The 22,726-nt window shown below is 39.3% G+C and overlaps 1 protein-coding gene across 1 annotated transcript in view; it reads right to left on the bottom strand.

Annotated features, from left to right (window-relative positions):
• Positions 1 to 22,726, bottom strand: part of LRRC1 (leucine rich repeat containing 1) — a 70,240-nt gene that overhangs the window by 18,125 nt on the left and 29,389 nt on the right. Inside the window, exons 3-8 of the mRNA XM_009999267.1 lie at positions 21,317 to 21,395; positions 18,020 to 18,109; positions 6,322 to 6,378; positions 4,509 to 4,572; positions 3,677 to 3,751; positions 1,778 to 1,922 (exon numbers count right to left, since the gene is read on the bottom strand). Of these exons, the coding sequence (XP_009997569.1) occupies positions 1,778 to 1,922; positions 3,677 to 3,751; positions 4,509 to 4,572; positions 6,322 to 6,378; positions 18,020 to 18,109; positions 21,317 to 21,395 (510 nt within the window). The remainder of the gene's footprint in view (positions 1 to 1,777; positions 1,923 to 3,676; positions 3,752 to 4,508; positions 4,573 to 6,321; positions 6,379 to 18,019; positions 18,110 to 21,316; positions 21,396 to 22,726) is intronic.

Raw genomic sequence — 22,726 nt, 5'->3', positions numbered from 1 at the left:
GCTTGCCTGCCCGCCGCCGCTGCTGCCAAAAGTCCCAGCGCCGCTGAAACCGCCGCGTTTCCAGCGTCTGCACACCTACGGTCCCGGAGCCGCGCACCGACTGCCGCCGCTTTGTGGTGGGGGGGGCGACCTGCGCTTGGAGTGCCTGCAGCCTCTTTGCTACCAGCTCATCGAACCTGCACTGCCGTGGTGAGACAATTCCGGCTACCCCAGCTTATAGGGGAAAATATAATCCAGCCATTCGGGCAAATCCCTCCCCTCTGCTTCCCTCACGTGAATAAGATGTGTAACTAAGGTGTACCCATATATGTTTAATGTGTTGTAATCACTCCTTTTGAACCTCCTGCCCCAAATTGCTTTGTTTTCCCCACAATAAACCTTGCTGTTGTTAGAAATTTAGTAAGCACTGAGCGAGTTATTCACTCAAAAAAGTCAGGACATAAGTTCCTGTATCCTCTGTGTGAGGCGATACCCACGTGTGGATCTCTCAGCAAATCCTGATAAGTTAATACACTCCAATAAGGAGATATAATAGGTCACGGATCGTGACACCTACCTAATTTTACAAATACAAGTAAGCTACTATATGTACATAAGTAGCAAAATCTTTTTTTTTGCATTTCTAACAAGTTACAACAAGAAAATGTTATAAAAAGTATAAGCAAACTAGGCCTGATCTGAAATTACCTGGTCTTTTGCAATTGTCTTCCATGCAAAGGGTCTCCATTTAACAGGATTCTGGAGAAGCAGCAGTGCCTAATGCTCACCAGCTCCCCTCTGGGCTGCATGGGCTTGTAGCCTTTCAGAAGCCGTGCTTCTGATGTACAACTGCCCTGGATAGCTCAGGTCATTGGAGAAGGCTGCTACAACTCTGCCCACACACACACACTAGTGAAGTGTAGGACCCACAGAAGTCACCCCACTCCCCCAAATTCAACTTCTAGAAGAATATTTATCTTTTTTTAGGCTCATATAGTATATGGAAGGAGGGGGAAGGTCTGTCCATTCTTTTCTACATGCCTGGTTAAGCCACATTCACGTCCTCCTTCCCCTATACCTTTATTTTTTAGGGGGAAAAAAACACAACAAACAACAAAAATCCTGGCAAGAAGGCACTCTTGCAACACGAAACTCTCCATAAAAACAGCTGATGAGTAGCTGCAAAGCAATGCCTCCCTGACTACATGTCACAACTACTGCATGAGTAAAAACGTTTACCTTAAAAAAGTAATGCTTCAGAAAACATTCCTCAGTTATTAAACCTGGTTTATGGGGTCAGGCACAGAAAAGCAGCAGTCTGGATTCTCAAGGGTAAGAAGTCATGGTCTGAAGCTGGAACTGCCTTCCACTGGGTCCAGTACAGAATTAATCACATTGTCCAATTAAAAATAATTACACATCCCCACTGAAAAGGATGTATTTTTTGTAGCAATTCTGTCAACCTTACCAAGTGACCTACAGCATGTTACAAGCCAGACATTTACAATGTTCAAGAGTTATGATGGTGATGTGAACACAGTAGGAAGCAAAAGGATATATTAACTGGGGGGAGGTAACAAGTGAAGCCCAAAAAAGAATTACGAGATAGTCATTATGCAGACAATTAAAATGTGAAATTAATACAGCTATGCATTTCATACTAAGCAAAAAAAAAAAAAAAAAAGCTGAGACAAGCTCATCTCTTGCACAAAAAGACTTCAAAAGACTTGAAAACAAAGGACTTCCAATTTATAGTGGATTAAAAGGTTCTGTGTGATAGTATTAACCTTGTACTTACCAATGCCATCAGGTAAAACCTGAAGTAAATTCTGAGAAACAAGCAAGTCTGTTAAAGAAGTCAGACCACTAATTTCTTCAGGAAGGCATTCCAATTTGTTTTCAGAAACATCCAGACAAAGCAGGTTTTTCAGGTTTCCTACTTCCTGCGATACAAGACAAAAAATTTAAGTCATGCCCAAACATGTAACAAAGCAATTTGAAAAATGTACCATTGCAGTGAAATTCCAGAAAGAAAAACAATTCTCTGTTTGACCTCTAAATTGGCCATTCTTTGTATGACCTCTAAATGTAGGAAAGAGTATGTAATTACATTTGCATATGAAAAGCACACCAAATGATTCAGTCCCAGCTTCTTATTCTAACTGTTAAGACTAGCTTCAGCAGTCAGACAAGGTTTGCTGAGCACACCCAAGCAAGCACCAGCCAAAACTGGAGTTTTCCTCAAGTAAAGACTGCAAAGTTGTTTTTTCAGAACTACAGATTATCAACCTCCACATAATTAAAGTGTGCCCCTCCCAATTAGCCTCAGGCAAATCAGCATTAGTCTCTCCTGACTGATACAGCAACATGCCATGACATCTAGGGACTTAATATCTTCACATCTCTGAACTACCACAAATGTAGAAAAAGGAATCGGGAGCATTGCTTTAGCCAACAGGCTTGAACTGCCAAGTTATACTGCCATCATCTACAACAATAATGATTTATTTTTATTTTTTTTTTACAATGATAATCCACTAATTAGCTTAAAGGGCTGTCAGAGAAATATCTTTGTCCCTGTTAGCCATCAGAACATGCTCCCATTCCCCATGTACACAGACATCCCCATAGACACTCAAGAATAGTTCTCATTTTAGTAATCCAAACCATCTTTCAGAGAACAGAAAGGATGTGGCAGAAGTGTCCTTTACTTTCAAAAATATTGAATTTTCATACAGTGTCAGTCTTGATCCTAACTCACAAAATCAGTCCCTTTTTTTTCACAAATGTTTGCCTCTTAAGAGAATATTCCATTAAACACACACACCCTTTACCCTACAAGTTCATCTTTTGGACATCAGACAAAATACACAATAATGGCCAGCTCCAGTAAAAAAAAAACAGCTGCTGAAGACACACTTGATTTTTTATGAATGATTCTCAGTGTCCAACTACGTCTACTCAAAAAATTATTAGGCCAAGTCAACAACAACAAAGTTTACAAAGCCCACTAAACTGTAGCTGATGTCCAAGTTACACTGTTGATGAGATTAATATAGCAAATAACAGCAAACTGCACGAGGAACTGGAAAAAACAAGTTTTGACTTGGGTCTAAAGGAAAAAGAGGGAAAAGAAACCATTCATGTTGTCACAGTTCTTTGGCAATTTAGAGCGCTGTGAGGTTTAAATGCTAGGGCCCCTCACCTGACTGATGTCAGATGGAGGATTTGCCTTCATAAACCAAGATTTCTACTAATGTCAACAGAACTATTATTGTACATCTCCCAAACACTGTATTTTAATGGAAGATGATGACTGGAAAAAAATTCATCGTCAAAACTGCAATTTAGATAGATATAAAAGGTGAGGGTTATTTAGCTCAGCCAACTAGCAGCTCCCTGACCAGTGAGCTAGGACTGGAAAAGGAGGATGTGTCATCCTATAAATCGAACAATGTGCCTATTAGGAAACAATTCCTTTATCAAAACATTTAAAAGAAAACTTAAGACAACATATGATAACATGTATAATTCCTTGCAGAGGAACTTATTAAAAGAAAGCACACATCCAAAACCAAAGCCAGGCAAAATTAATTGAGAAAACTATTCCATTTTAAACCACCTCCCTTCAGATATGAATGAAAAGGGTTTCTTTCAAAGGCATCTTCAAAACAGTACCAGCAGAGCTCATCTTTACCTGAGGTATTTCAGCTAACTGGTTTCCATCCAGCCAGAGGTCTTTGAGATTGAAAAGTGCACCAATTGTTTCTGGCTATAACATAAAAAGCAATAATGTTAAGTAGTATGGGAACTTCCAAGTAAAAACCAAACAGCAACCCCATAATTACAGTCTGAGTAAACCAATCCTTACTTCAAGCTCTATTGAGAGGTACCACGGTTAAATGCCGTAGGAGTGACCGTCAGCATTTGGGAACTCTGTAGTAGAAACTAACTGTTACAGTTTGACAAGCTACCATACTTTGCCTGACATGCACTAACAAATTGTATGCACACTCTACATCTATTGCAAATCCAACATTTAATTAAGTCAGTTTACAGGAGATGACAGATATCTTTTGGTAGATCTATCTGACACAATGTCAGACACTGCAACCCTCTACAATTTGCCTCAGCCCTTTCCCAAAGATCCCTACTCCCACCCTGGAAAGCGCTGAGCTATGCTCAGCCCATCCAGCTCCTTACAGAAGCCCACGTGTTTACTGTAACTGCAAGTGTAGGCAAGAGTTTGTGCCCTTGCATTTCTTTTTCCTTCCATAGAAAAAGTCCATGCAGTGCTCTCATTTTCTAGAGATCAGCTGCAGTTTTTTGGGTAAAGTAAAATCATCAGCAGCAAGACTAAGCAGATCCTGGAAGCACCATCTCACTGCCAAAACTCATCACTGAACATATAAAAGACTCTGCCTCTTTACATTTTTTCTTTCTTCAATTTTGGGCATCCTACAAGCAATATAATCTAAATTATGCCTAAAACAAGATCAACATGCAATTTCAGAGCCATGTTTTCTTACCAAGTGATAAAGTTCATTGTTTCCTAAATCAAGTTCTTCTAGTCGCTGCAGCTGGGCAAGTGATCTGCAAGATAAGTCAAAACAAAACCACATCAGAAGAAACCAAAAAAAACCTCATGTATTTGAATGAACTCATTTTACTGAAACTTGTATTTCAAATTACAAGGTATTGTAGACAGACAGTTATTTTACTGGGCATAGACTATTTGTAGTAATATCTTACTGAAAAAATAATTTGGTTTGTCAGTAGAAATGTATGTCCTTGAAACTTAAAACTTAGTATAGGCAATCAAATAATTATGCTTTATTTTAACCCTCAGTTCCTCAGGGTGGACAATGCCACACAGTTTAGTATAGTCAGTTAGATTTATTTTTAGGGGAAATTTACAGTTACACAACTGGATAAAAATTCCCCATAGTGAGCACAGTGTGACTCAAGACTCACTAAATCCATCATTTATCTTCTCAACATGACATATCCAGTTCTGAGGTATTTTAGATGGGATTTCAGGATGCAAATGGAGGAAAGCCCAAAAGGATGTAAAAGGTTCTTGGAACATGAATTATCACAGAGGGCCATCCTTCTACTTCAGAAGCAGTCTGCTGTAAAGCTCTTGCTTACCTTCCCCAAAGCTGCAGAGGCATGAAAGCCAGCAAGATTCCTCAGCTACATTACTGACAATCAGAATATTCCAGAAGCAAAAAAACTTCTGTGATAGCTTAATTCACAGCATGACAAAAACCTAGACAACAATTTATATCTTCTGACCACTGCCAATTGAAGTGCCTTGTGGTTCACAGCTATAAACAGCCACAACAGAGGTACCAAGTAGATAGACAGGAAAAAATTACCCCAACGCAACTAGGGAAGAGATTCTCATTAAAATAGGTTATATCTATTTTCAATATTTACTAGATTACCTAAACAAACAGAATATAAGTCACCAAATTTCTTGGGAGAAGCGGCCAGGTAGTGAAGGAAGGAAGGAAACTGCTTCACTAGAGAAAAAGGCTTTTTCTAAGTAACCAAAAAGGATCTCCAAAATACTTGACTAATCTTACAAAAAGACCAATTCCTCTGCCACAGTACAGACAGCACAGAGACATTTAGATATCTGGTTTTTTTTCCCAAAAAACAATGGTAAATGGAGTCATACTTCAGTCATCAGTAGGCCTAGTTTGTCACCAAGGCATTGATCTCCAGGTTTTGGAAGGGTTTGGTTACTTATCCCTGAACATGGAATGTTTATTTAAATCCTACAAAGGCCTAGAGTGGAAGTCATCAGACATTGGAATGGACTTCCCAGGGAAGTGGTGGAGGCACTGTCCCTGGATGTGTTCAAGGAAAGGCTGGATGTGGCACTTAGTGCCATGGTCTAGCCAAAGCGGTGGTGTTGGTCATAGGCTGGACTTGATGATCTTAAAGGTGTTTTCCAGCCTTGGTGATTCTGTGATTCTATTACCCTACATTCATAGGTAGGAAGTTTCAGCAAGAGAACAATCCAAACCACCACTACCACTGCTGACGCACTCATTCAATGTGTGCAGGGAAAATGTTCGGTGCTGCTGTATTTTATACAGAATATTTTTATTGACCAAAGTCAATCAACAAAAACTGCAGCCTTCTGCTACTAACCAAGTGCATCCAGAAGTAATGGATGTAACTAGATGTTGTTGAAATAAAGCAGTATCTCATACATGTTGTCAATCAGCTCTGAATATTTTTTCTAGCTGTCATTCAGATCCATACGATAGCAGATTTTAAGAAGAGCATTTTATGTTAATACAATCAAATACAGGAAATGTCACTTACTCAGGTAAATATGTCAGTAAATTTTCTCTGAGTTCCAGCGAAGCCAGGTTATAAAGACTAAAAACAAACAAAGCACATTTTAATGCAAGCTTACTTTTCTTATTCCACACTTCCAGAAGAAAATCATGTGTTTACACAGTTTAAAACAAAATTCCTGAGAACTTATTTTTTGTTGTTGTTTTAATTCAACCAGACCATCATGTGAATGGCAGAATACAAAGACTGGAAGTTTTTTGCTTGTTTCTCTGTGATAACTTCAACACATTAAAGCTAGAAAGCAAACAGACAAAACACAAGTTTCCATTTGTTACAAGGTCAGTAGCTGCAAGTTACTGAACAGAGCATATTCATATGAATTACATTTACTTACTTGCAGATTCTGGTGTGGGCTACCAGAGCTAGAGCATCAGGTAAACCCATCAGAGTCCTAATGACAGCATGCTCATTACTGTAAGTGACATTATGCTTCTAAGCGGCTCACTCCCTCCATATCCCAGGCTTTTACTAACATCACCATAGCAACATTCAGATTTTTCTGTGGTTTATTTATGACTAAATGGAACACAAGGAGTCAGACATTATCCCAACACTATAATCTGCTCTAATCCTCTGGCTCCCCAGAGAAAAATAAAAATCAAATATGGTGACTGCAGATAAGTAGTTTCCTACAATAGAGTATGTTCTGTCCTTGTGTGCAGGGAACAGGGACAGTGTGCTAGGCCTTAAACAAAATCTAGATTAAAAAAAATAATTCCACTAATTTGAAACACATGTCCAATCTAAACCCAAAATGTTTTGGTTTGTACACCTTGGGAAAAAATCCCCAAGCCCATGTATTCAGACCACAGAAAACAGAAATATGTGTTTTCACTTCAAACAATACCAACATACTGAGTTATAGGAGCATTAGTCAGTCGCAGTAAAAAAAACAACTGATAATCTGAATAAAACTTGAAAAACACCCTTCATATTATAACTCCAGTACAGTTATCTATGCTGATGAATCAATATAACTGATTTAATGAGTTATTATTAAAGGAGTAGTAAGATTTTTTCATGGATTGACTTTGGAGGGTGTCTGAAAAATACATCTTTATTGCAAGCACCTCTTTCGTACTGCATTCAGAAAACAGTAAATGAATTCTCACAGGGGCTTTGATTATGGTCTCAGAAGTCATCTCCAGCTTTTAAAATATGCATATTTTACACAATGGATTCTGTAAATAGGCAAAGATATTTTAGTAGGACCCTGTTACAAAGTCAATTAAAAGATAAATGAGAATAACTCGCTACAGCCACTCAAAATCATTTGACAAAAACAAGGTAATAAGGAACCATCATTACAATGATGCAAGAGAAAACTCTCACATAAAAATGTTAACACTGTAAAAGACAAGTCAAGATGGGACACGGTATCCAACATCCTCACAGAAACCAAACCAGGAAAGGAGGTGAAGGAAGAGCTGATGAAGAACCATTTCTCTCCAGAAGGAACATGGGTCTGCTCTTACTCACACTGCCACCCACAGATCATCATTACAATTTTGTTTACAGGTTTTCTAGAAAACTAATCCAATCTTCCTTTTAATTTCACACTTTCTCTTCAAGATTTTATTGAGGCCAAGGATTCACTTTTATCAAGAGAATACAAAAGGATGTGCACACCACCAAGCTGCTTTGTAATCTTGTGTTTACAGATAACACCACATCTGCGTATCTCCCTCCCCATCACATATAATTGTTGAGGAGTAAAATGGCGCAAACTCTGAATTTCTCTTCTTATATCAGACACCACTTTGTGGTTAAACAGAAATCTTTGTCAGCAAAACCAAGTTCAACAGTAAGAACTTGGGAGCTACCATCTTAACCAGCCTCATTGTATCATTAAACTGGGGCAGGCCAGTGAATCAGCTCAGGAAATTGATCCTGCTTAAAAATAACCCAGCAAGAAGAGTTAACACAGATCCCTAATCCAACACAGCATAAATCCCTTTAAACACCTGAGCCAGTACAACTGCCAAGAAGGCTCAAGGAAAGCATCTGTACAGCCCAAGCCAGCAGTGCCATGAGGACCCCCTGGGTAGCTGTGCCCTTGTAGATACCCACCAGCAGCTGTCTTTGCATTCAACTGTATACCACATCTGGAAGACTGACTGCAGCTGATGGCAGTCCCAGGCTACAGCCTCTCCTTACTGGAGTCAGCTACCCACAGGATTACACTTTCATCTCCAATGACACAGCTTTCTGGAGGAGAAATGCTTTATTTTACAGTTATTCTCACTCACAGCATACTCATAACTTAACTCTACCCTGGAACAAAACAAAGACACTGGCCTTTGCTCCTTCAGTCTATCCTTTCCACCATGCTGATATACTGAAGCACCAACCTCCAATACATTATAGAGCCCAGATATATTCCTTATATTTACCATCAGGTTCTTATCATATTGCATGCTCACCAACATTTTTCTGTTTTTAAGGTATGTTAAGAAACAGGACTTTTGGTAATTTGCAAAAAATCTTACATTTCTTGCTATTTTTCCAATATATTTTCTGATTTAATAATGCATTCTCTCCAGAAAGCGTTACTCCTCAAAAACAATTTGAGATTTTTCACAATATGCTAAATTAAATAATTCGATCTTTTCCCTCTGCTCTTAATTTTATGGGCGTACTGTTAATAAAGAGCCTTTCCAAAGACTCTGGAAGGGACTAAAGGAAGCCACATTTCAATTATTTCAGTCTTTAGCTAATCCTACTCTTCATACAGGAGAGAAAACCAGTCATGTAAGGTTACCTGTTTCGTTCCATAAAACACAAGGACAACAGCAATCTAGTCTACTCAGGAGACAAAGTTCCATCAGTGTCTGTTCACTAACTGCATTTAGAAACACAAAGGTACCATAGAGCACTGCAGGCTGCTCTCCAACACAAACAGTCCTTGCTCCTCCAAAATAGCCAACAGAAAATGTACAAGTGTCACCTACATTTTAACAGAGAAAGAAAAAAAAAAAACACAAACAAACAACAACAACAACAAAAAACAAACACAGAAACAAAAAACTCCAACCCTAAATACTTTTTAAAGACTACTACTGTCAGGAAACTATTTCACAGAAGCTTGTAAAAAGCATTAATATCGTTATAATCCTCACCACAAAAGCTACCACACACACCTCAAACACTGAGCATATTATGAAACTACTAAGCACAAGGCAACAGCCAAACCAGGCAGAGGACCCAGTAACTGAAATAAGTACAGAGTTTTCCACCTCAGCATTCCAGATGATTTCTGGTGTAAGGATGAAACCAAGTCAAATTTTAAGGTACAACATAGCTAAAAATGTCATTTTCAGTGTTGTACTTAAAGTAACTCTAGATACTGGTATTCACCATGTGAGGTAGAAGAATGTGAAATCAGTAATAGGGAACAAAACTAAGAGGAACAAAATAGTCCATGAACACCAGAAGTCTCTTTCCTGAGCATTCCTCTCAGCATTTGAGGGAGAAAAACTCATAATCCACCACAGTCCACAGATGGGGAACCCCACAATACTCCTTCATATCAACAGCAGTGGGCTCCTCCAAAATGAAGGTAAGACTCGAACCAGCCGCTAAGATCAGAACCAAAGCATGTTGTTGTTGTTCCTCCAATGCAAGATAGCTTTTCTTTGGATTATTTACAAAGAGACTATCAGCAGCAATGTGCTCTACAAAACAGTCATTTCAACTGTAGGTAAAACAACATTAAAAACAAACAAATGCAAAAAACCCCAAACAAACAAAAAGAAAAAACACCCTGCAGTTCCACCTCAGAATATAAGGGATGCTGTAAAAACAACTGCAAAGCATGGTTAAGTAAGTTGAGGTTTGATGAAACAGTTGCTGTTTCTCACTAGTATTGTTGAAGACCACTCCTCCATCTTCACGAGCATTCTGCCTCCTCCCTTTTGGAGACGTAACTTCAAGTAATTGCTTCTAAGCTAAACACTAGTATTTCCTCTCAAGTTTAGGGGTATACTGTGCAACTGAACGGCACATGAGGCTTTCCTTAGCAGCATTCTAAGCAGCCCACTTCTGTGGTATGACAAGCTGGACAGTAGTCTAGGAAGAGCAATTATCGTAAGAAAATCTTAAAATACGGATTATGTGCCCAACACTTGTCTTTTTGTACAGAGCTGAGAGTAGTGGACACAAATTATTGGGCAGGGGAGGGAGGAATACTCCTTTTCTTGGAAGATTTACTTTAAACAGGCACAAAAGAAAGTAAAGTTGGTAACTGTCATCCTAGACTTAAACTGCAGACACTGAAAGCCAGAGGAAGGACATGTACATAGTTAGTTGAGTTGAATTTGTCAGTACCATTAATTGGCTTGTAAAAAGCTACAGATCTTCCAAAAGTGAAAACAGCAGGATAAAAACCAGTATTTTACCATCCACTAACCAGAAGACTAAACAGATGACCACTAGTACAAATCAATTCAAAATTTTAAAAACAAAGTTTTACAGTTTAGTGTTAAGGAATTCCCTAAAAATGTAAAAGAGGTAGTCTAAGCTGCTAATTAATACTAGTTTTCTACAAAAAGCTTCGTTTTCAAGTCACTGGGATCAGTTCTACTCTCTCCCGCACACACAGCAACAAGCATGGTCCAAAAGCCAGACAGAAACACTGAACTCCCTGTGACCTTCCAAGGGCATCATTAAGAGGAAGAGGCAGATTTGCAATTACAGCTAATCCTGTTCACTTTTGAATGCTTTAAGTGAACATTCTCCAATTTGCTTACCAAGATTACTAATCAAGAGGTTGGGGAGACTAAGCCAATTCTCTATTACAACAAGATTTAATTTTCAAAATCTCTTCCATTCCACACAAGGTCAATCTTCAACAACTTTTTAAATTCAATAAATTCTTCAACAAATTTTTAAATTAAAAAAAATAATTACTGTATTCTCAAAAAATGTTTCTAAATATATGTTAAATATTAACTATATATGATATTATAATATAATAAATGTTAAATATATCATACAATAAATATATGTTAAACTCCTCGTGTAACATACAAGATGCAATATCTCCTCTTTAAAGGCCAGATGGCACTGCATTCATTATTACATTGCTCAAAAGTTCTCCTGAAATAAAACTTTCAAGTACATTAACATTTGGTTTTGTCATTTAGCAAACAGCTGTAATTAACACTGAATGCTCTGCCTACCCAAGCTCTGTAAATATTACTTGTCATATTAAATTCAAATAAGCCAGATTGAGAGCTTTTAACACTATTTATATCAGCCTAGCAGACCACCTCCTACAAATAGTCCTTGTTCTGTGTATTTGCAAGATAACCCTCCATCATTTTGTTGTATCATGTACCATGATTGAATCAGACATTGTTATGCTACACCTTAAAACAGAATTACATTGTCTTGTTCCATACAATTTTAAGAGTATTTTCCATTCTGCGTGGTCCTACAAAATGTGTAATCTACTCTTGAAGCAGCCTAGATTAGACTAAGAAACACAGTGCCAATGACCAGCCCAGAAACATTATCAGAATAAGCATGTCATTCTGATCTGCCTCTGGATCACCTGCACTAAGCACATCACCCTTGACTTTGAAGACCTTTTATTCTCCTCTGGAATACTCCAATTTTATACACACACATATATATGTATATATACAGAGAGAGATAAATATATATATATATACACACACACTCCAATACTCCAACATTAAAGATTCTGAGATCAGAAACTGCTGAAAACTTCAAAACCTCTACAGTTAAACACACACACACATATATATATAAAAAAACCCACACTAGATGACTTCGTTTCTCTTACAAAAAATCTCTGGACATTTGTGGTTCCACTGCTCTTGAAGAGCATGGCTATAGCAAATCTTTCTGTGAAACAACACTCCTAAGTGCAGTAACATTTGTTCTAATCTTTTCATTATGCTCACAGTCATAATGAAATACCTTTTTCAGCCTTCTACCTGCTAGCTGCAGACATTAAGAGGAAAATTTCTCTGTTTACCTGGTACATCCCTTTCAGTAGCAAGGCCCACAGGTCATTCAGTCTGCTGGCAGCTTGGGGGTAAACCAGACTCATCAGCCATCAGCATCAGAAGAATATCTTTCCCGTCTGAAGAAATTCACCCCTCCCCACATCAAAAGTTTCTAAAGCTACAATAACGCTACTCTATTTTTCTTGTATTATGGACTGTGCAGTTCCTTGAAAAAAAGGGGGCTGTTCCTGATGGGGATACTACAAATTATAGTACTACTATGATGTTCTGTTGAATCCTCAGCATTTGGGTATCACATCTGTATAGGAGACCATTTCTACATTTTGGAGTGGGGGAAAAAAAAATTTAAAAAATCATATGGTAGAAGAAAGCTTTTTTTTATTTGCCATGCTAGCATTCAGGCAAGGGACTTCCAAAACAACTCTATGTGCCAGCCAGTAATAAACTCCTATCTTAAACCTTAGCATTCAAATAAAGAAGAGGTAATCTTTATGTTTTTCAGGTACAGACAAGACTGCTGAAAAAAATGGTGAAAGCTAAAAACTGGATACCGGTTAGATGTTTGGTGTGCTGACAGGCATAAATCATAATTTAAAGCCCAGTAGTGAAGCTCTGCTATTCACTTCAGATGTGAAAGAAACATGTTAACTTTATTGTCCCCACTGAGTTTGACAGAAAACTGTCCTTTTCAAATATGCATTTCATGCTGAAAGGACTGGGTTTTTTGCTAGGGCCAATCCCTTGTGTAGCACCCATCTGAGGGTCCAGTGCTAGATTAAACACTAGAGACACACATGAAAGGCTTTCCAAAGAAGGCACCTGGACTTCATTCAAGCCTAAGAACCACAAATAAATAAGCATCCAAAATGACACAATCTCTCTTCTCTCTCTAGACATTAAGCCGTAAGAGCACTGTTTGTATCTCCAGGCTCCCAAATCTTTGCTGGTAAAAAGTCAACATCCCAGTGGGCTGGTGGTGGTGGGGAACTAAACCTGAAGCCCACTCTACAGAATGAACATGTATGGACAGAGAAGGTGCTGAGGACAGGCAGACATTAGATTATTCATATTACTGTAAGGAAGTCTTACAGACAAACACCTTCGTTTATCCAAATACCCCGACATACAAATACTCTGATTTTTTAATTCCAGGAAAAAGCCATGCCCTGTATTTTAGGTGTTAAACAAATAGGGAAGGATTGAATAAAAATCCTGGAATTCCTAAATACTACCCATGCTGGCAGGAACATGCTGTGTTCGCTCATTGGGCAGCTCTGCAGACACACACAGTCCTGCAGAACAGGCAAGGAAATTAGACTTGCTCTCATTAGACTGAGAAACCCTGTAAAAGACGCTCCCACTCACAGCTTAAATTCTGTAACTTGTTTCCCCAAAGGGTTCAACTAGCCAACAGCACAACTCCTGCTCCAAGCTGCACCCACCTAATTGCAGATGACACTAAGTTGGGTAGGAATGTCCATCTTCCTGAGGGTAGGGAGGCTTTGCAGAGTGATCTAGACAGGCTTGATCAATTGGCCAAGGCCTACTGTATGAGTTTCAATAAGGCTAAATGGCGGGTCCTGCCCCCCAGCCACAACACCCAGCAGCACTAGAGGAGTGGCTGGAGAGCTGCCCAGCAGAGAGAGACCTGGAGGTCTCGACTGACAGCCAGCTGAACATGAGCCAGTCACACGGAAGAAGAAAAGTTGACATACACTGAGCACGACTGTGCACAAGCAAGAGGAAAGACAAAAGACTCAAGGGAGACCTTGCCTATGTTACTCAATTGTCTAGCTGGGACCCTTAAAAAAATCTAATTTCAGCAACACAAAGGAAAAGAAAAACGTAATAACTCAATGCAGAAGAATTCTTAACAGCAGAGGAAAAATACTAACAGCAACCCTACATATCAACGGCTTGTTCAAGTTCAGACACTGGCCTGGGACACTGAAGCTGAACAATGGCATTCATCTTACACATCAGACCACGTGAAAAGCGGACTGGATATCTGAATTCTTGAGGAAAGACACACTTCCACTAATGGTTCACCACAAGGCAATTCAACTCCACTATCTGCCATTAGGAAGAACTTCCTAACTAACCTTCAAAGTACTGCTGTTTGCAAAATACGCCATTACTTCTCTTGCTTTCCCCATTCAATACAGTAAGGAAAATTTGTTGTTCCACAGGATTTTAAGTAGGCAGCTTTAAAAAGAAAAACACTAAGTACATACTGATCACTGTACTACATGAAGATTAATTGGAAATTTCACTGGCTGTATTAGATACTTTCTTAGACTAGAGAGCAAAACCATAAGAAATTAGGATGCATTTCCCTAAATTTCCACATATGCTAATGGCCAGAAGACTGGCAGCAAGTACAGGGGCTTCAGGTTTTTCCCAAAGCAAGACCAACTTCAGTAGAATAGATCACCAGTATATATATATTTTTGCTTGCTATTTGACACTTCCCATACAAAGCACATAAGTCCAGCCTATTCCATCAAGTAACATATGGATTGTTATCCAAAGCTCACAGAAACTCCAGTAAGACATTTGTGAACATATCCAAACACCTTCAAGAGCCTTACTTGGTCACTTCAGCCAGAAAGACACAATTAGCATTACTTTCTTTCCAATTCCTAGCATTTTTTGAATCACAGCAAGAGCAGAGGGAAAAGAACAAAGAAGGGAATGAAGAGTGTAAGTAGGCAACCTTTGGAGAAGCCACAGAGCATTTCACTGGTTTTATCAAACACAAGGCAATCTGCTGTACCATTAAATTCACTTCCAATAAATGATGAAAATTTTGTGAGCTAAACAACTGCATTTGTTGTTTGCTGAAAAAAAAAAAAAAATCTATTACTTATAGAACTGATACTAAAAATGTTATAAAATTCACTCTCAGAGGTATGTGACCCCTAAGGATTTCAGGTTGCAGTTCTAACTGGCTACAAACAAGACCTCCCAATAATTTTCAACTGGAACCAGACAGAATCCCTTTCTTCCTTTCTCTCTGTCACCAAGACATTTCCCAGCAAAATTCAAAAACAGTTACATTTTGGGTGGGCACTCCATGAGTATCCCTCTTGCTACATTAGTATTCTTCTGAGTTGGAAAGCATGCTTCTTTAGCCCAAACTTAATCTCTAATTCCCAACTGCCATATTCCCACCTATCATTAATACCAGATGAGCCAAAGACAACAGCCCCACACTTTTGTCTCTGTTCCTTTAAGTGTAAAGCTCCATCTCATGAGATTAAAGTGTTTTTGTAAAAATACAATATTAATATTCTACATAGCTAACCTGGGAGCACTTCCCAGATCAAAGCAGACCTGTCAGACTTGAACAGAAGTCTAGTCCTCCAGGAGAACTTACTGAGACCACCAGGAGAAGCCTGTGGCTCTTCCCAAAGCAATTGAGGACTCCTGGTTTTTAGCTTCATTATCAGGAATCGGGTTTGGACTTTGAGGGAGGACAGGTTACGCTGCTCTGTTCTGCACCAGATCACCTAGGGCTAAATTAGTATCACAGCATTTCCCTGGAATGCTTAGGATCAATAATAGGCAAATGCTTACCCTTATTCTTGCACACACATACTGACATCTCTACAGATGTCTGGTATCCCTCCTTCAAGCTTAGCTGTTTCTGGTCATTCGCTCCAAAACAGAGGCTATCACCACTCATGCTACCAAACGACAGGCAGGACAAGCAAGAAGCCAGAACTACCAGTCAGCAGCCTCTCAGGTAAGGTAGCAGCCTTTCTGTAGCTACTGTCTGCAAAGCAGCAGTTCACCTCGTGCTTTGGGAATAGCTTCAGCTTGTCATGTTTCTTTCAGTCGTTTTCAGAATCAGGCAGGATCCAACATTTTTGGCCCTGGGTTTCAGCAACCGGCAAAGTCTGAACAAGCCCGTTCTGAGCTGCTAGTGCTGTAAAAAGCTGCATGAAAAGTTTTGTGAACTTTTACAGAAAAAGAGAATGACACAAAAGCCCCAGCCCATGCAATTTTTAGGTAAGACTTTGCCATCATCACTAGGTGCATGTTAGCTGTACCTGTTAGTGCTTGTGGAAGGTTTCAAAAGACGTCTTCCACTTCTGTTGCTGCTGGAGTGGTGCCAGCTCTCATACCCATGGGAAGTGGCTAAAGCATTGCTGGTCTGAACTTGACTACACTGTAGGAACTCTTAATAATAAAATCCCTTCTGGAGGACTCCTCTGTTTAGGAATAGTTGGATTTTACTGTAGGAACTCTGCTGACTCCCCAAAGAATCCATGTTGGAAACAGTTCACTTTATGAAAGAACGTCCGAGATTAATAGGCCTCTTCCAATACTCGTGACTCAACATCTGTGTTTTCCAGCAAAAGTAACAAACTATAACTTTTCTTAGTTAAAGCATAGATATTTTAAGTTATTGGAAGACTGTTGCTAGAGCTGGAATACCATGTTAGATTCTTTAATGTAGAAAAAAAGACCTCAGGATACAGCAGAAAACTAGAGGCATGAATGGTAGGTCTGGCACATAGGGATCAGTTGCTCACTGCCTCTTCCAGTACTAGGGATCACAGGCAAGGCAGGTAGAACCAGGCTCAGAAAAACAACACCACCAAACCAAGGCCGTGGGTAACAGACCCATGCAGCTGTTTGCCAGGGGAGAAAATGAAAGATGTCTACAGAGGCTCAAAGAGAAACTGGGTAAGTACATGGAAGAGAGATTCACTATGGGTTACCAATTAGACAAACCAAAATCCAAAGTTCAGGAAATCCTCAGAACGAGAAACAGGGGATAGAATGAGGAGTAATCAAACACACACTTTCTTAATCCTCACTAGGCAGCCACTTACTGCAACTGTAGAAGGAAACAGGGCCAGATGAGCCTTCGATCTGAACCAGTAAAGTTTTTCTTATGTACCCAAGTGAGAAGACGTGGAATTACTTCTTCTAACGGGAAGAGAAACCCTTCTCTCCACTAAGACAGATTTCCCTTCTGCAAGTGTGGATGTTCTTTTCACTCAAAATGAGACAGATAAACAACATTCACTTTACTTTCCAAGTCTCCACTTTGGAAGCCTTGCAACCCTGCTGTACTTTCCAACATTAACAAACACATATTAAAAGCTTATCAAATTTCATCTTCAGAGCTGCTTTGTGAGTCTTCATCTCCAGAGCTCCCACTAGTTTTTCTCAGAATCAGACTGCTCCTGTAGTTAGGAACCTTCCCATTTCCATCCTTATCAGTTAGCTTTTACCCATCTGTTCTTGAGCCAACAACTGTCTGGTTTTGAGCTAAGCTGCAAGCCATTTGACATATTCACAATAATGGATCAATGATCTACTACAGTGTAGGAAAGCAAAGGGACAGATCTGCTTCACAAAATACTTATTTAATTTTGCACCTAAAAATACAAGTTACTCCAAATCCCAGAGAATAGAGCTGAACCATACAGATAAATGCTTCACAGTCTGCATTAGCCTGCTAACGTCAACTGAAAATACAAATGACTTTTTCTTAAACAGACCCTCAGACTGGAATGAATATAAAAAAGGCACAGACCTGTAAATAACTTCATAGGTATATTACATACAATTATACTAGTCATTTATACAACAGGCATAACAATAAAATTAAAATAAATTAAGAAAGTAATAAAGTACAAAAAACTTACTTCCCAATGTTTTCAGGTAGTGCTTGCAAAGAGATGTCATTTACTGAAAGACACGTTAGATTCTGTAATTCAGGAAAGCTTTCGGGCAACCTATGGAGATATTAATTCAAATCAAAGACTTCCAGCAGAAGTATTCATATTCATGTAATACATACAGAAAAAGAGAACATGTGGTGGAAAACAAGAGTTTATTTAGGGAACACACACAGAGGGAGGCATGCTCAGATTCTAGCATGATGCTTGGAAAATTCTAAGGGTCATAGTAACAACAGAGTTTCTTCTTTAAAGTTTCTTCGGTGTCAAATAACAGGTGATAACCCTGTCTCTTAGTCCTTCTCTTCCCTGCCCCCAATTTGTGGGGGAGAGGGGAGATGGAAAAAGCTATAGGACTTGAGAACATTTTAAACATTTTAATGAATGTTTAAAAATCAAACATATAAAAAAAAAAACCTTTTTTAGTGTTATTTTCCTGTATGACCTAGAAGATAAAATAACTAAACAAATTATTTTTATTCAGGCTTCAGTTACCTACATGCTTACAGCATGACCACTTGGTATTAGCTACTCGGCTGCTCTTCAACTGCTGCTTTTTGAAGGAACAGCCTGCTCACTATGGAGACAAAATTCCAGTTCATACTTACTGGTTCACCACACAACAGCATGTGATCCCTCCCTTCTTGCACTATAAAATGCAGCCATATGTAAAACACTCCCTAAGTTCCCAAAAGCATTAGGTCCATCATCCTGCCGGGCTTCCCCTCCCCTCACACAGATGGATTCCTGTACCACTCACTGCTTGCTGGCAGCCAGGCTGCACTGAGCAGCTCAGTTTGCAGTTGAACAGGAGACAACGCGGGGTAAAAGAGGCAATGAGGTGGAGGAGGAGAAGCCCCTGGTCCAAGCATCCAACTTCTGCTTAACCCCCAGAGTAGACAACCTAAGCTCAAACTGTAGCAATTAGTTTGGTTCCTCCTCTTGGTTTCTGCTCTCCTCAACACCCAACCCAAGGTGTGAGCTGGTGTGACCAGCGGGCAACTAGCCAAAAGGAGATGCACACCTACAGGCAAATACAACCGTGCATGATGGGGAAAGGAAAAAAGACAAATTACAATGGGAGAGGCAGGGAGGGCTTTTCATGTGCTCTACCCCATACTGCACTGTTGTTTTATGGACCTTACTAATAGAACATGCTCAGTATCTCCAAAATGTGAGCTCCACTCAAACTATTAATTATTGTTTGGGCTTTAACAGATTTAAAACTGGAGTTAAATGGTCTGATTACTTTTTGGTCAGTCTGGAAGTAGGTAGTTGGACTAGATGATTCATGTTAAGTCCCTTCCAAGTAGAACTGTTCTATTCTATGCCATCTACAGCATATAGTGGATTTCCAGTCTAATATACAATAAATGAGCCTGGCTTTTATTAATATAAACCTGAAATCATCTAAAAACAGCTAGAAAAAATGTTCTGCCAGTCACTTTTAATGCTGCAGGTTTATTGATTAAGTTTGACAATGAGGCAACATACTGTATTAGTGGTAGGACATTGACTGGCAAGACCTCTGACTGGTTTTTAAGCTTTTTAAGAGAAAAGCTTTTTAAGTTTTTTTTTAAAGCTGTTTTTCAAGCTTTTTTAAGAGAAAATAAGGAAAGGAATCAATGTTTAAAAACAGTTGCAGGATATCATACAGAAAAGGAAATAATGACTAGACTTCACCATTCTGCCTGGGCAAATCAATGCCAAAATCTACATTGTTATACAGGCAAAACTGAAATTCTGGATCTCATCACAGAAAATATCTGGTGACAGAGTGTAAACAGCTTCTGGTATCTGTGTTTTCTAACTTAGTAAATTGCTTGAAGTGATGTTTTCCAGAACACGCATACACTTTGGAGCCACTTTATCAAGAATTTTTAAAATTCCCTTAAACTGTCAACAAAGAGTTATGAAATCTTTTCCAACCCCATTAAAAAGCCTTTCAAATCTTTTGTTAATGTCACTCAGCCATAGCTGTGTATTACAACTACCGTTTAAGGAAACACATTACTTTGGCCCCAGGCCTTATTCAACACACAAAATGGAGAAGAATAACTAGCACTCTATGGCAGACAATTTTTATTTCAATACCACGAGATGCAGCTCTGAATTTTATGCACTTCACACTAATGCCTGGGAAAAAGCTGTCTGGTGACCCTCACCACTTGCCTATCTAAACATCAGCTCAGCCTTGGTTTGCTTTACTGGATTTTTGTGGTATTATTATCCTCACTGCATGAAAGGGCTACAGAGGCACAGAGATTGAGATCACAAGTGTCCCTTTAATGCTCAGTGATGTGCCTTTCCAGAGGCACAGGATGCACCATGGGCAATACCCAAAGCACGCTTCTGAAGAAGGTTCTGGGAGAAGCGGTCTTGCAAAACTGCTGGGGCAGCTTAAGATATTACAGACACTCTCCTGTCTGTTAGAAATCCTGCATTCCAGCCAACCATCTAGTCCTGCAAGTATTCCTAGCTCATCTCAGTGCAAAGCGGAGCAGGTTCTGAGAGCCCACTGTGAATACTCTAGCTTACATGACTTGCTCAGCATCACAAAGGAGCTCTGTGGCACAGGATGGTTTAGGATACAGTTCTTCAGATAGTGTTCTGGAGCCTCAACTAACAGATCACCTTTTCCTGCTATCACTAAATAAATTCCAATTCTTCAGAAAATGGAACAGAGAAATGAAAACAAAACTCCTATACTAAAAGCATGCATCAAACCCCAGCTCATGATAACACAGACCACCAGCAGCCTTAGCAGCCACCGACATATGCAGTGCACTTTTCCCACGTTACTGCATGTCACTGTGTCCCAATTGATGGTGAGGGTGATGAAATGCTAGTCCAAGCTTTAATCATTAGTAAAAGCCATTATCTACAGCAGCTGATCTGAAGTATATTCCAAATTGTCAGGTGCCTGGGTTTTTGCCAATGCATTCATGCTAACCATTGCCTTATCCCTCCCAAGTATGAGCATGGTTTTCCTATGCATCTAAGAAAAGAAATGAAAATTACTTAAGAGACAATCAGATTTACATTCTTCCTGGTTGGCTAACAAATTTCATCCCATCCCAGGAAAGATGCACATCGCTTTTTAAATCTGAGTTTTTGCTGCACTCCCTGCCAGAGACAGTCACTGTTGGCAAGATTTCATAGAGATCCTAGATCACAATTTTTAAAGGCTTATTTAAAATTGTAATTGTTACAGTAAGATTGTCATTCTGGTATGGCAAGTTCTAAGAAGAAGATGGAAGTTACCTAGTCAGTGGATTCCCACTGAAATCTGCTACCTGTAGTGCTCTGCAGAATGAGATGCTTTCTGGTATTTCAGGAATATCTGCAGAAGAAAAAAAAAAAGGAAAAAAAATTGTCAACAACTGTACTGCATCTACACTGAAAGTATTGCCTCATTATATTCCGTACCTTGCTACTGCAAGGAGTTATCTTTGTATCTTTCAAGACATTTCAACATGCAAGACTGCTTCACATCTAAGTACGTGGCTATCACAGCAAGGCCATTTTGTACTTTTTCACATCCCATTTCCCCCTCCTGCTCCATGCCCATCTTCCTAATCCTAGACTACTCACCTATCCTTGGACTGATCTTTTTCAGCCTCTGCCCATCAGAAAAAAGACTCTCTATGTGCTAGGAATGTCCTAAAGAATCAAATAAAATCTGAACCTCTTGTAATTTCATCTGTACACACCCAGTATCTGTGCTGGCACTAAGTACATGGGGAGGGAAAACAAGGGAAGGAAGAAGGGAATGTTCAGGTCCTTCCACCTGTAACACACACACATAGGAGCAGAACCAGCCTCCCTCACACTAAAGCCAGGTTATTTGGCAGTATTATTCATACTGATGGGTCCCAAATAAGCGCTAGCACACTATTTCAGATTGCCAGAAAGAAATCAGAGACATTTGTATTTGAAAACAGGTATTTTTTTCAAGTAACTTCAACATAACACATTTACCTATTAAAGTTAGCATGCTATATTAAAAATGAAACTGTCTCTGGGCCTCTTACATAAAGCTTTATTTCCAAGAATAGGTTGTGGGTCCACTATGTAAGTCCTTGCTTACTGACACTGAGATCCAGTAAAAATGAAACAAGTATGTTTAACAACTTAGACTTTTATGATCAATTTTGAAAAGGATTCAAAGGAAAAAAAAAAAAAAGGCAAATCTTAAAGTAAAAATCAGATTTCTATTTCCAGAGGGTTTTTTTCCTATTTCCATTTTTTCTACAGAATATTAAATCTACTCTATCTCCTCTTCCTGCTGTTCTCATCACAAAAAGTACTCCCGCAAATATCTTCATAGATGTTCCTCATTCAAGTAGCTCCACTGACTTCAGCAGCCATCAGTGATCTAAATATTTGGAAAGCAGGTCACTTCCTACCTAGCTGAGTAACTCAGAATTGCCTACCTATGTTATTTCATTCAGCTTTTCTCCCCAAAAGTGGTGCAACTGAGGGAGGAGGGGACAAGGAAGGGAGGAGAGTACTTGCTCATCAGGTTCAATCTCTTGCCAGGTAATCTAAGCACATACATCTATTTTTAATTATTCCCAGCTCAGAACTGAACCCAGAGCCAGAAAGAACATCTTCCAAACCCACAGGTCACCAGTTGTAAACGATCAATGGCCATAGAGAAGTATCTCCTGA

Source organism: Chaetura pelagica, unplaced genomic scaffold (genome assembly GCF_000747805.2).
Source record: "Chaetura pelagica isolate M959 unplaced genomic scaffold, ChaPel_1.0 scaffold90, whole genome shotgun sequence".
NCBI classification, from domain to species: Eukaryota; Metazoa; Chordata; class Aves; order Apodiformes; family Apodidae; genus Chaetura; species Chaetura pelagica.
Note: the sequence above shows the minus strand (reverse complement) of the source record. Positions and strands in the feature narration are given on the sequence as shown.